The sequence below is a fragment of the Mustela nivalis genome (genome assembly GCF_964662115.1).
Source record: "Mustela nivalis genome assembly, chromosome: 19".
In the NCBI taxonomy this organism is placed as follows: Eukaryota; Metazoa; Chordata; class Mammalia; order Carnivora; family Mustelidae; genus Mustela; species Mustela nivalis.
In genome coordinates this window covers 38,074,953-38,087,686 of record NC_139038.1, presented here as the reverse complement: position 1 = coordinate 38,087,686, position 12,734 = coordinate 38,074,953, and the positions used below count along the sequence as shown (strand labels likewise).

General features: G+C 55.0%; 1 protein-coding gene across 4 annotated transcripts in view; it reads right to left on the bottom strand.

The window, feature by feature from the left end:
* The window catches only part of IFT140 (intraflagellar transport 140), a 72,004-nt gene that overhangs the window by 58,421 nt on the left and 849 nt on the right, over positions 1-12,734 (bottom strand). For 2 of the 4 annotated variants that reach the window (XM_082713590.1, XM_082713589.1), the window contains exons 1-6: positions 10,149-10,165; positions 9,747-9,959; positions 7,268-7,489; positions 2,357-2,478; positions 2,030-2,172; positions 328-503 (exon numbers count right to left, since the gene is read on the bottom strand). In XM_082713590.1, coding sequence (XP_082569716.1) covers positions 328-503; positions 2,030-2,172; positions 2,357-2,478; positions 7,268-7,489; positions 9,747-9,893 — 810 coding nt within the window. In that variant the 5' untranslated portion in view covers positions 9,894-9,959; positions 10,149-10,165. Of the gene's footprint in view, positions 1-327; positions 504-2,029; positions 2,173-2,356; positions 2,479-6,498; positions 6,661-7,267; positions 7,490-9,746; positions 9,960-10,148; positions 10,166-12,051; positions 12,151-12,734 lie in introns of those variants that run through there. The other 2 variants (XM_082713592.1, XM_082713591.1) reach the window with 2 other exon arrangements.

Below are 12,734 nucleotides of genomic sequence, written 5' to 3'. Positions count from 1 at the left end.
GGGAATCTATCTGCCACTATTGTGCCAGGCGTGGGTGCGTGACTGGGTAAACACCGGCTTACAAAAACCCAGCTCTGTCGTCTTCAAGAGCATCTTCAGGGGAAGTTCAGAATTCTGAGTCATACTGGGTGGACAGGCTGTAAAAGCTTGCCGGGCGAGGGGGTGCAGCCCTGAGCGGGCCCACACTCTCCCGCCCCATCCGATGACACCTGCAAAGCTCCTGGGAACCGAGTCATGGAGGCAATGCTAAGGGACAGCTCTGGCGGCGTGGGGAAGTCAGGTGAGGCCTGGGCCGGGCCGCAACCTGCCGCCTGCCATGCCACCTACCTTCATCACTTCCTCTGCTTCACCCTCGGGCCTCACCGCATACAGGGACAGCAGCAGGTTCTGCGTGACCACCACTAGGGCCTCCTTTTTCTCGATGTAGAAGAGAGTCTGGACAGAGCTGTCTGTGGAAGCCACCCGGGTGGTCTTGCCTTTCTCATCCACATAGTGCACTGTCCCTAAGGGCAAAGGGGTCAGTCCGGGCAGCAGCGTGGTCGCCAGCAGCCACGTAAATCTACTTAGGGACATTTGCAAAATAAACATTTTGTTATAAACATTCACAAATAAAACATTTAAAAACACCTGCACAGAACCTGCCCAGGCCATCTCTGACGTAAGCTCCACCTTTCCAGCCACACTGGCCTACCCGTTCACCCCGCTGTGCTTCCGTGCGAGGCACAGCAACCAGCCGCACACAACAGCCCTGAGCTCTGGCCCTCCTGCAGCCGCTGCTCCATCCCCTCTGTTACACATGTCCTAGCGGCCCCATTCTCCTGTCTGCACTCTCGGCCTCTGCGGGCACTCGTCCCGGCCCTGCCTGCCAGCCCCTCCTCGCCCTCCAGGTTCCCTTCAGGCCTCTGAGTCCGTGGGGTCGCTACTGTGAGTGCCCATAAGGAGACGCATTTCTGCTGCTCTCGGGAGCCTCCTCATCCCCCCGGTCTCCTCTCATCTGTTTCCAAGGAATACGTGACTTCCCATTCAACTGGCAGGTTCAAGGTTGTGTAGAGGCCTGTGGTCGACACGACATGACCATGCCGGCACTGCCTCTATTCAGCGAGCCTCGGTGGCAGGCCCGGCAACACACTCACACGTGCTCACTCAGCTGACACGTCCCGTGAGCTCACGGGCAGAGGTCTGACGAGACAGGGTAATCCGCCCCCGAAGCCCACAGCTGCTGCGGGAGGGATGGGACGGACCCCTCCAGAACCAGGCTTGTCCCCACCGCACACCCATCTGCCGGGCCACAGCCCACACCATCTTCTCGGTGCCTTGCCAAGGGGCCCTTGCACTAGCATCTTCTTCCCCACGCCACCCAAGGCTCTGTGCCACTCCTGTCCCCAGGGACTGCCTTGCAGTCCCCTCCATCAGCTGTCTCTCCCCCTCCAGAAACACACAGTATCTCCATTTTTAAAATGACAAAGGCCCAGTGGCTTCTAGCCATGGTCTGCTCCCTTGTTCCCACCCAGGGTGAGAGGCGGGGTGGCGCATCCTCCAGGAGCTCGGCACCTTCGAGAGCCTCGCTAGCTTGCTCTTGCTCCCAGCTCAATGCTGGCCCGTGCAGAGGGCTGGCTGGTGCCGTGGGCTAGAGGCAAAGCCCGCGCCCATCCTGCCCTGTCACACTCCCTTCGCAGAGCTCAGCCAAAGAATGACAGAGAAGGGTGCCCCCCGATCGCACAGAGTGGACTGTGGGAGCGTGGCCCCATGCACGCTGCCTGGAGGTGCACGTGGGAGCAGCTGAGGGGCACGGCTGGCACAGGACCCCTCGTGGGAGCCCTCCCAACACAAGCACTGCCGATCCAGCTCTAGGGAGACAAAGAGAGGCCCTCCTCTGACCACTGGGTAAGTCACCGCCAAGAGCAACGGACGCGTCACTCTAAAATGGAGCCCCACACAGCCTATTTTATACATCATCTCTTTGTTTAAAAACCTTACCAGAACCCCTAAAAGGTTTCAAAGTCCTAGAGTCCCCACCTAAGTTTCTCACCATCCATCAAGCTGACAAAGAAGGATAATCCCTCTTGAGATCCCATTTTCAGGAAACTTCCAAAGCCACTTTTCCTCCAGTTAAACATGTCCAGGGCTCTCTCATCACCGCTTACAGCCGCCTTCGCCAACTGAACGAGGTCCCTTTGAAAGGCAGAGATGACAGGAAGTCAGGATTCCTTACAGGAAGATGTTTCTTCCGGGCAGGTGTGGTCACTACAGACATGCCTGGGGCAGCTGGGGCTGTGACCCATCAGGAGGAGCCGCCCGGGACCAGCCCCCTGGGGATATAGAGACAAGGCCTCCCTCCCTTTGAGCTCCTACTTACTCGCCAGGAGGGGGGACCCGGAAGATGCAGTGAGTTAGGGGTTTCCCGTGATCGTGTTTCAGCAGTGGCGTCCCTTGCACTCGACCCCTTTGGTCCAATCTCCACAAAAGCAGGACACCGAGCTGGAAAACCCAACACCGGGCGAAGGAGACACATTCTTACAGGGTGACCAGGGAAGGCAAGAGTTATGCTGTGCCACAGATCACACACGGGTTCCTTTTAAACTCAACTACACAACGACAACACGTGTACTGGCAAGTACAAATAATTAAAAAATCTCTCGCAAAGAAACCAGAAGCCGTCCCGTGTGCCCTTCAGCCTGAGACAACAACGATCATGAACCGGTTTTTAAAACGTGATTATAGGGGCACCTCTCTAGCTCAGTGGGTTAAGCCTCGGCCTTCAGCTCAGGTCATGATCCCAGGGTCCTGGGATAGAGCCCCGCATCGGGCTGTCTGCTTAGCGGGGAGCCTACTTCCCCCCACCATTGCTTGCCATCTTTCTGTCAAATAAACAAAAATCTTTATTAAAAAACCCCCAAAACATGATTTTAGAATAGATTCAGATTTACCAAAAGTGGCAAGTCATTCAGAGAAGTCCCATTCTCTACCTCGAGCTTCTCCGACCGGCAGGTGGTATGAGCACAGAGCAGCTCTCAGAGTTAATGGGCTCAAATGACAGAGTGTGTTAGTCAGAGTCGTGCTTTGTTCACGTTTCTTTAACTCCTCGCTGATGCCTGCTTTCTGTCCCCGGATCCCCTCCAGGTGCCACAGGACATTTGGGTGTCACGTCCCCTCAGGCTCCTCTGGGCTGGGATAGCGTCTCTGACTCTCCGGCTTTGAGGAGGACCAGTCAGGGATGCTGTGGGATGTCCCTGCGCGGGGACTTGGTTGATGCTCTTCTCATGACTGGACTGGGCCTTGGGTTTGGGGAGAAGGCCACGGAGCCCATGTGGCCTCGTCACAGTGTGGCTTGTCAGGGTGGGTGACGCCGACGTGACTCGCCTGTGCAGCTACTGCCCCTCTGCTCCCGGCCGAGGTCCTGTCTGTGACCTTGTCCCCTCCTCCTCTCGGCCCCATTCTGGTTGGAAGGAGGTCACCTCCTCGAGCAAGAACCATCCACATAAATCATTTGGGGGGCCTCAGCACACAAGATTTCTATTCTCTGAGATTTCTCTTAATTACCATAAATCATAGGGCTACACTACCACTGAGATCATGGCCATTGACTTTCGACTCCAGGTTACGATCCAGCCCCACTTTGTGTATTTTGATGTCCCAGCTTTGGCCCCTGGGGGGGTCTTTCGTTAGCTCCCGTGTCCCTCTGACACACCCCGTACTGTGGGTTTCATGAGCACTTCCTTTCTTTCTGACGACAGATTCTCTGGGCTCACTGTCCATCCCTGGTTCTAGAATGAGCCATCCCTCCAAGGAGCCCTGACTGCTGTTATGGGAGGAAACCCCAGGAAACCAGCCTCTGGGTGCCAGGTGTACTCTAGGCTCAGCCTTTACTCACCAGGGTCTCAAATTGTGGGGACCACCCAGCGCTAGAGGTCATGGTGGGGAAATGGCACCCCAGAAACAGTCCGGAGGCCTCTGGCCGGGATATAAGCCAGGCTTTGCTGCAGGCCGCCACCTCTATCCGAGTCTGTTTGCAAAGAGGCTCTTTGCTGTGAGGCCCAAGGTGCGCCTCCTGCCCGAGGTCAGCGCACGCAGAAGTGCCCACACTCTCCCTCCTGCCCTTCGCTCCATCAGCAGGGCTTATCCGATGCCTGCAGGCAGGCTGGGGAGCGCCCCTTCATCATAAACAGGATGTGCTGACCAGATACGGACGACCCTGAACAACTCGGGTCTGAACTGCGTGGGTCTGCATACGTGCGGTTTCTGTGGACGGATCCGGTAGCCTGCCGTAAACGTACTTGCGCCTCCTCGTGACTTTCTTGACACTTTCTTTATCCTAACCTACAAGAACAGTATGTAACACACACAACCTGCAAAACGTGTGTTAATTGACCATGTTAGTGGCAAAGCTCCCGGTCAACAGTGGGCTATCGGTAGGTAAGTTTTCGGGGAGTCAAAGTCATATGCGGATTTGTGACTGGGAGGAGTTTGAGGTCTCTAACCCCCAAGTTGTCCGAGAATCAACTGTACTGTCGGCCTTACCAAGCAACGTGTACAATAAATCTCTTAGAAAAGTTACAAGGAGTCAAATGTGTTCTCCCTCCCTCCCTGTGTTTCTAGACAACACCCAGGGGTTAGATTGGAGGCAAACCCTGAGCACTCCCACCCCTCTTCAAACTTCATCCAGCACAAGTTTATACAATCAGCCTCAGACGAGGTATCTATAGGCAAGAAACAAGAGATTCACGCCAAGTCAATGTTTCCTGCAAAGTCAACGTTTCCTGTGCACTACAGTAACACGCTAGGCTCTACACCACTGTAATTGAAAAGAAGTGGATGTTTGGTCATTCAGGCGACCAAACCTACAAATCTTCACCACTGGTTCATGGCTCACAGCTGCTAAAACCTTTGGAATTTCCCAGGATAAGGGCCACAGAAGTGTCTTCTGTTCTGTTACCAAAGGGGACTTTGGATCTTCCCCCAAGCCCGGGGCAGCAGCCAGGACAACCAACCACCGATCGGATGGCTCAACTTTCGGTCTCACCCCAACCTCCAGGGAGGGGACAGATCACTCCCCAAGGTTGAATCAATCACCAATGGCCAATGATTTAGTCACAACTATGCAATCAAGCTCCATAAAAACCCAAAAGGACTGGGTTCGAAAAGCTTCCGGGTAGCTGATCACTTGGGGGTGTGGGGTGAATGACACCTGGGGAGGACTGGGACCTCCCCAGACCTCGCCCTGTGTCTCTCCTCATCTGGCTGTTGATTCATCTCCTTATACCCCTCAATAAACTGGTAACGTGAGCTGCTCTAGCTGACTGGGAGAGCCCAAGGAGGAGGGACCCTCCTTTGTGCAGCCTGTGGGCAGATGCACAGGACTGGGGACTGGCATCTGGGGTGGGGCTGAGACACTAATCCATGGGACCTGACATGGTCTCTGGCTGGACGGTGACAGAACTAAGCTGAATTATGGGCACCCTGTGGTATCTGAGGACCCCCACCGGCCACCACACCAGAACTGGCTCTGGGAACCCAAGCAGTTCTGCAGTAGTTCACACTGGAATTGTCCAGAGTGGTCTAGCCCTGCACTGGGTGAGCTGACGCTCCCATCCCGCTCTGTGAGTGCGCAGGGAAGTGAGACCCGGTCCATGCAGAGTTCTTGCCTTCATTTACCAATGGAGCTTCTTCTGATGGACACTTGGGGCAGCATCTGCCCAGTGCCCCTTGTCCAGGGCTCTCCCACTTCCCTGGGCACTGCTGACTACTGTCCATGTGGTTACTGGGCCCGAGCTGGACTTGGGACAGAGAAGGAGGGGCAGTAGCCCCTGGGCATAGCGGGGGGGTGAATGCCTTAGCTCCCAGCACCTAGGGGTGCTGCCTTGTGAATAGGGAGAAAGAGATGGCTGTGGCAGAAGGGGCACTCTATAAGGAGATGTGTGTCCACTGGCACACATCTTGGTCTAGACATCCCGAAGCCAGCTGTCCTCCTGTTCAACACTCCAACGGCTTCAGATTAAGTGTCCCTTCTTACTTCCGATAGTCTGGGTTGGTTTCACCAGTAACCAAGCCCACCCTAACCAAAACAGTCTCTGGTGGGAGACAGAAGACCGTTGGCCAATGCTGGTAAGGACGGCTCTCAGCGGCACAGCAGCCCGAAGGCTCACTCATTCTGTACTTGTTTCCCTACTTGAGCCCGTTATTCAATCAGACCAGCACTACTGTAGGTTTTCTTGGAAGGATCAAGATTTCTGTCCTTAAATATGTTGACTCAGAAAGCTTTGACAGTACAGATCTGGGTTTCCTTGAATGCCTGGGGAATCTGTTTTGTTAGTTGTTTCTTAATATACTCAAAAGGACGATGAGAGTTGATGATTGGGAGTTCCTCTGTTCCTACAAGGGATCTGCCAATCCCTTCCATGGCTGGGAGAGTGGAAAGATCACCGAGGAACTAGAAGTCTGAGGGCAGCGCAATGTCATTAGGTAGAAACTGAATTGAGAAACAAAAAAATCTATGGGCACCTGGGGGCCTCAGTCTGTTAAGCATCTGCCTTCGGATCAGGTCATGATCTCAGGGTCCCACTCAGCAGGGCGTCCACTTCTCCCTCTCCCTCCGCCCCTCCCTCCATTTGAGTACTCTCTCTTTCACCCGCTCCCGCTCTCTGTATCTTAGATAAATAAAATCTAAAAAAAAAAGAAGAAAAATCTAGAAGAAAGGGAAACAAATCAACACCAAAATGGGCAAGTGATTTGATCAGAAAAGGATACATAATTGGCCCCTCTAAGTAACAGTTCCGTTTAATAGCAAGAGAAGTGCTAAGTGGAACACTGCCGACACGCCACTTTTCTCAGCAAAATTCTGAATTTGGATCCAGCTGTTGGGGTTTGGGGCGGGCTGGCATGTTTGCGGGGGCCGGCACCAGCCCCACGGAGGGAGGCTCGGGCACCCGCCACAGATGCTCATGCCCTGGGACCCAGGCGCCCCACCTACAAGACCCTCCCCAAACTTTTGCACATGCAGAACAACAGAAGCGTGAAGCTAGCTCTGCACCTCTGTCTGTTTAGGGGAAGACTGGAAAGCCCCGAAGCACTTACCAGCAGGGGCCGCTGAAGGACGCGGTGACAGGCTCCCGCCCCCCTTCCCGCAACAAAATGTCTCCAGATTCTCTCAGAGTCCGCAACTACGTGTTTCTACAACTCTGGTCTTTAATGCCCTTCCCAACATGTACCCCAAAGGGCACTGAGAGGCAAAGGCAGGGATCTGAAGTCAGTGCCTACCAAGTCTGCTCACCCTGTCCCCGGACACGAGGCAGTTCCCGCTGGGGCTCCACTCGAGGACGGTAACGTCGGAGGTGTGCGTGGGGGGCACCGCGTGCTGCTCCCTGTCCTGCTTGTTCAACACTGTCACTTCTCCGGTCTCCCACCCGGCAGCGAGCACCAGGCGCGTCGGGTGCCAGCACAGGCAAGTGACCCGAAAGGACCTCTCGACGTGAGTATCGGGCACATGCTCGCCCTGCAACAGGCAAGAAGCAAATTCCACATTACGAAGAGAGACAGCGATTCTAGGGACTTCTGGCTAATCACTGACACGGAGATCAGCCAGAAAATAAAAAGAGCCGTTTATTAAAGAAATGTCCTCCTTGATTTTCAGAGAAACACCAAGCTTCCTCTCAGCTGCGCTACGAAAACACACAGTTAACACTCAACCGAGCACGCCGGGCAGCTTATCCCAGCAGTCGACCTCATGCTCACAACTGCTTGGTTGCCGGCTAGCATTTTCACGAGTGCCCATACGACTCCATTTACAAAAACAAGCAGTGGGCCAAGAGGTCAAATTTGCTGACCCCAAGGTTCTCTAAGCAGCCTTTGGGGTGACCCCAAAAGTCTTTTCAGGGTCTGCAAGGCCGAAGTTATTTTCAGCACCCCCTCACCTCCAAACTTCCCCGAGAGACTTCATGAAAACGAGGAACTGTGCAGAGAGCAGGACATCAGAAAAGGACCTGAGAGCATGCAGATGTCAGTGTGACCACAGCTGCTTTACTGAAGTGGCAGGGGCGGCAACAGCACTTGCAGAGGGTTAAGGACTGGGAAGGAAAATCTGATTTTCTTCTTGAAGCACGAGGTGTGTCGTGCACTGAGGAAGGGGTGGAGTGGGCGGAACATGAGAAGTTGGAGGGGCTTCTACGAAGCTTCCAGTAGGGCTGGAATGGTGCCCCCTGAAAAAGGGATGCTGAAGTCCTAGGGTGCTAGGTGGCACAGTCAGTTAAGCGTCCGACTTGGTTTGGGTTCAGGGCATAGATCGAGCCCTGCGTCAGGCTCTGTGGTCAGTGGGGTGTCTGCTTGGGAATCTCTCTCCCTCCTCCCCTCCTGCTCATGTGCACGTGCTCTCTCTCTAAATTAATTTAATTTAAAAAAGCACAAAACCATGAAGTCCTAACCTGGTGCCTGTGATACAACCTTATTTGGAAATAGAGTCTCTGCAGATGATCAGGTTAGGAAGAGGTCATTGGAATGGGCCCGAATCCGATGGCTGGCGCCCTTATAACAGGAGGAAAGAGACACGGACACACAGAAGAGGCACATGTGACAATAGAAGTGGTGCAGTGATGCAAGTACAAGCCGAGGACTGCCGAGGATTGCCAGAAGCCGCCAGAAGCCAGAGCCAAGCCTGGCACAGGCCCACCCCAGAGCGCTCAGATACACCATGGCCCCGAGGAGCCCTGATTTCAGACTTCTGGCCTCCAGAATGGTGAGAGGATACGTTTCTGTTTTAAGCCACTCGGTCTGTGGCCATGTGTTACAGCAGGCACAGGACACTAGTGGTTTCCCATGGCCAGTGTGGCTAGCAGGAGGCTGGACCAGGGAGCACAGACGGCGCAGTGTGCAGGGGCCATTTCTGGTTGGAGGTGTGGGTTGATCGTGGAATCGGTTTTACATCCCTAAATATGTCCCCAAACCGAAGTAGCAGGGCTGAATTCGCCACATCACAGGGCTCTTGTAATACCAGAATCTGCACCTTAGGAAGAAGTGATCCATGTAAGATACACACACCCCACTGCCCCACGACACGGGCACACCACATACCACACACATACTGCGTACAACACTCATAGCACCTACCATACACCACACTCACAACACACACACCACACGTGACCCGCACACACTCTGCATACCCACACCAAACAAGCACCAAGTACCACACAGCACGCATCACATACCACAGACATACCACATACCACACTTACAACACACATGCACATAGCACACAGGACACACAGACCCCTGCATACCACACACTCACACCACACAAGCAAAACATACCACACAGCACACACACGCCACATACACAGGACACAGGTCATATCCACACACTCACAACACACACCACAAAGCATACATACTGGATACACATGCACATACCACACACATCACACACGAAACACACATCACACACAACACACATGCACACACAGAACATACCACACATGTACAACCACACCACACATCTACCCCATACCTCACACACACATGCCACATACATGTGCACACACCACATATCCCCTGTACATGACACACACCACACGACACTCACCACACGTACCACACACATGCACACACCACACACACACAGCATACCCCCTCCACGCACATGACATACGCACCACACACAACACACCACACCCATGCACAAGCACACACATATGAGAACAAAAGGGACACAAGAGCCAGAAGCCCTGAAGTCAGACACGTTGCTTCCCAGGACTCACTTGTTCCAGGTATATGTCCACACTGCCTCCTGAGGTCGTGCTGACAGAGGCCACCGCCAGGAATGGATGAACGGGGTGCCAGTGGATGTGCGAAGGAGACCCGGCAGAGTCTGGGGCTTCTATTCGGTGGTCAAAATAGAGTGCCATGATGAAACTCAGACCTAGGCAAAGCCGAAACCTGCGGGGAAGAAAAGCAGCCACATCCTGTTGCTTCTGAACAATGAGAAGAAATGACCACATAGAATTAGGAAAGAAGCATCACCAACCATCCATCGTGACACAGTGCAACTTACAAACAGCCCTAAGACCACGAGGGCAGCTTTACATGGAAGAGCTAACAGGGAACAAATACACAACTAGAAGCAAGAGAACAAATACACAACTAGAAGCAAGAGACTGGACCTGGGAAGATTCAGGGTGCAATGGAAAAGAAGAAAACGCTGCCATCAAAACCGTAAGAGGAAGTCCAGCCACCCAGACCACACGTGTAAATCCCGATTGCCCGTATTCATCATAACGAAGAATTTCTATAGCTGTCCTTCAAGCAAAAATTTCCATCCAAACAGAAACACAACTCTGCTTCACAAAAGCAGACGGGAAAAGCCAGTATTTAGTTTATGATAAAGTGTGAACACCAAGGCTGTCTTCCACGTCCAGCTCTCAGGTTGTAGGATGCATCAGGATTCCCTCGTTGGAGAATTAAGAAAGCAAAGCCCTGGCAGTTGTGGGGAAGCCAGACTTGATTAGGTTCCAGAACTTAACATCTTCCTCTCCCGGAAAAGATGCGCTTATTGCCCCTTGGCGGGAGGGGTGGGATGGCGAATGACAGATGGTCACCACCGTCCGCTTCACACCCCATAGTCAGCGCGGGGACGCTGATTGGTAGAGCAGAGTGTTTGTAGATGGGTCTGCTTTCCTTGGACAGTCCTCAACGCCAGGCCCGTCAGGATGGCTGTGGTCAGGAAGAGAAAAGAACCGTTGGCAAAGGCGTGGACACCCTGGAACACTTGTGCACTGCCGGTGGGCGTGTAAACTGGCACGGACACTGCGCGAAACAGTGTGGTGGTTCCTTAAAACTGAAACATAAAATCACCCTGTGATTCGGCAATTCCAGTGCTGGGTCCATCTCTGGAAGACTGAAAGCAGGGGCGTGAGTGGATCCTTGCACACCCGTGCTTGGAGCGACGCTACTCACAGGAGCCAAAAGGCAGAAAGAGCCCAAACGCGCACCAACAGCTGGAATGAGCCAACACAATGCCGTGCACACTCAGGAGATGCGGTGCTAACGGCCTGGAAACTCCCCCGCGTCACAGCACGGAGGAACCGGGAAGACATGCTGCGCAGTGACAGAGGAACAAATACAGTGTGTTTCCTCCTGTGGGAAGGATCTGGAATAGTCAGATTCAGAGAAAGAAGTGGAATGGTGGGTACCAGGGCACAGCTTTTAAGATGACGTTCTTTCCGGCACAGAGTGAAGAGCACATACTGGGAGCTACTGGCGAAGCGGCCAGTGGTGGCTGAAGGGGCGGCAGGCACTGGAGTCAGGGGAGCGGCAGGATCCGGAGGCCTCCCATGCGCACGCATGTGCGCACCACGGAGCAGACACCTACACTGGTCAGCGCCCTGACTCCGGAGCGCAGCATCGACACGAGCTTTCATAAAGTCATTACAACTGCAAAAAACCCCACATAAACGCCGGGTGTTTATAAACAGCAAAGGAAGGCTTGCGAGTTGAGTTTTTGTGGGCTGCGCCACAGGCTGACATTCTGGGCTGTGGGAAACTCGCGCTCGGATTTTACAAGTTCGCCTCGGGAAGATGCTCCTGTGATAAATTAGGAACGTCCGCGTGTCAGACCGACGGGAAAGGGATTCTTCCTCCTTAAAGAAGTCAGGCCGGGTTGGGCTGGTTTTGTTTCTTATTCTCATTTCTCATTTCGTAATGAGTGTGGATGCAGATCTGGAGGGGCTTTTCCTCGGCCTGGGGTTTTCTCGCAGCTTCTTTCCCCAGCCTCCGACTGACATCACGGCTCAGCCAAAGGGCCCTGACTTCGCCCTGGCACTTGGGACTTCATCGCCAGTGCGTGGCGGGGTGACTGTCCCCCACCCGCAGCTGCCCCTGCCCCACAGCGCAGGAGCCCCCCCAGCAGTGACCCCGACCCCCACCTCAGGAACGGTGTTTGTCAGCAAGGACGGATGCTCTTGCCGGGCTGCCGGGGCGAGCTGCCGATGGGGGAGCCCACTTGCAGACACCGTTCGCTGAAGCTTCCAGAGCCGGTGGAGAGAGCACCAGCAGGGCCCAGCTTACCTGACCACGGGACGGGCAGTGTCGGCTCAGAAACGGGCACTACCGCTCTCCTTCACACCGGCTCTCCTTCTCCACGACAGGACAAAGTGGTCAGCCACACTTCGGGGAAAAGACAAAAATTCCGTTTGTTCTAAGCGATTTTCTCCTCTCCCCTCCCGCCCAGCCCTGTCTTCAGTCCCAGGGGGGCTCAGTTGAGGGGCTCTCAGCAGACAGTTGGGCTGCGGGTGAGGGGCGCAGGGCTGGGGGGGGCGCAGCTAAGAGGAGGGGGGTGAGGTTGAAGTCGCTGAGAGGAGGGAAGTTGAGGGATGGCTGAGAAGGGGGCGCTGAGAGGGGGCGCTGAGGAGCGTTGAGAGGAGGGTCGCTGAGAACGGCTCAGAGGAGGGCCGCTCAGAGGAGGGAAGTTGAGGGGCTGCTGGGAAGGGCTGAGAAGGGGGCGCTGAGGGGTGCAGGGGGGCTGAGAGGAGGGGCGCGGGCACTCTCGGCCACCCCGCCAGACGCCCCCTCGGCCCCCGTCCCCGGCGGTGCAGGGTCACGGCCGCTGGCCGGGGACGCGAGGGCCGCACCCCCCCCCCCCGCCCCGGTCTCATCCCCTCCGCTCCCGGGGATCCGGAGGGCGCCCGCGGAGGCCATCCTCCCGCGCTTACCTCGGACGCCGCGCCCGCTCCCGCCCGCCCGGCCCCGAC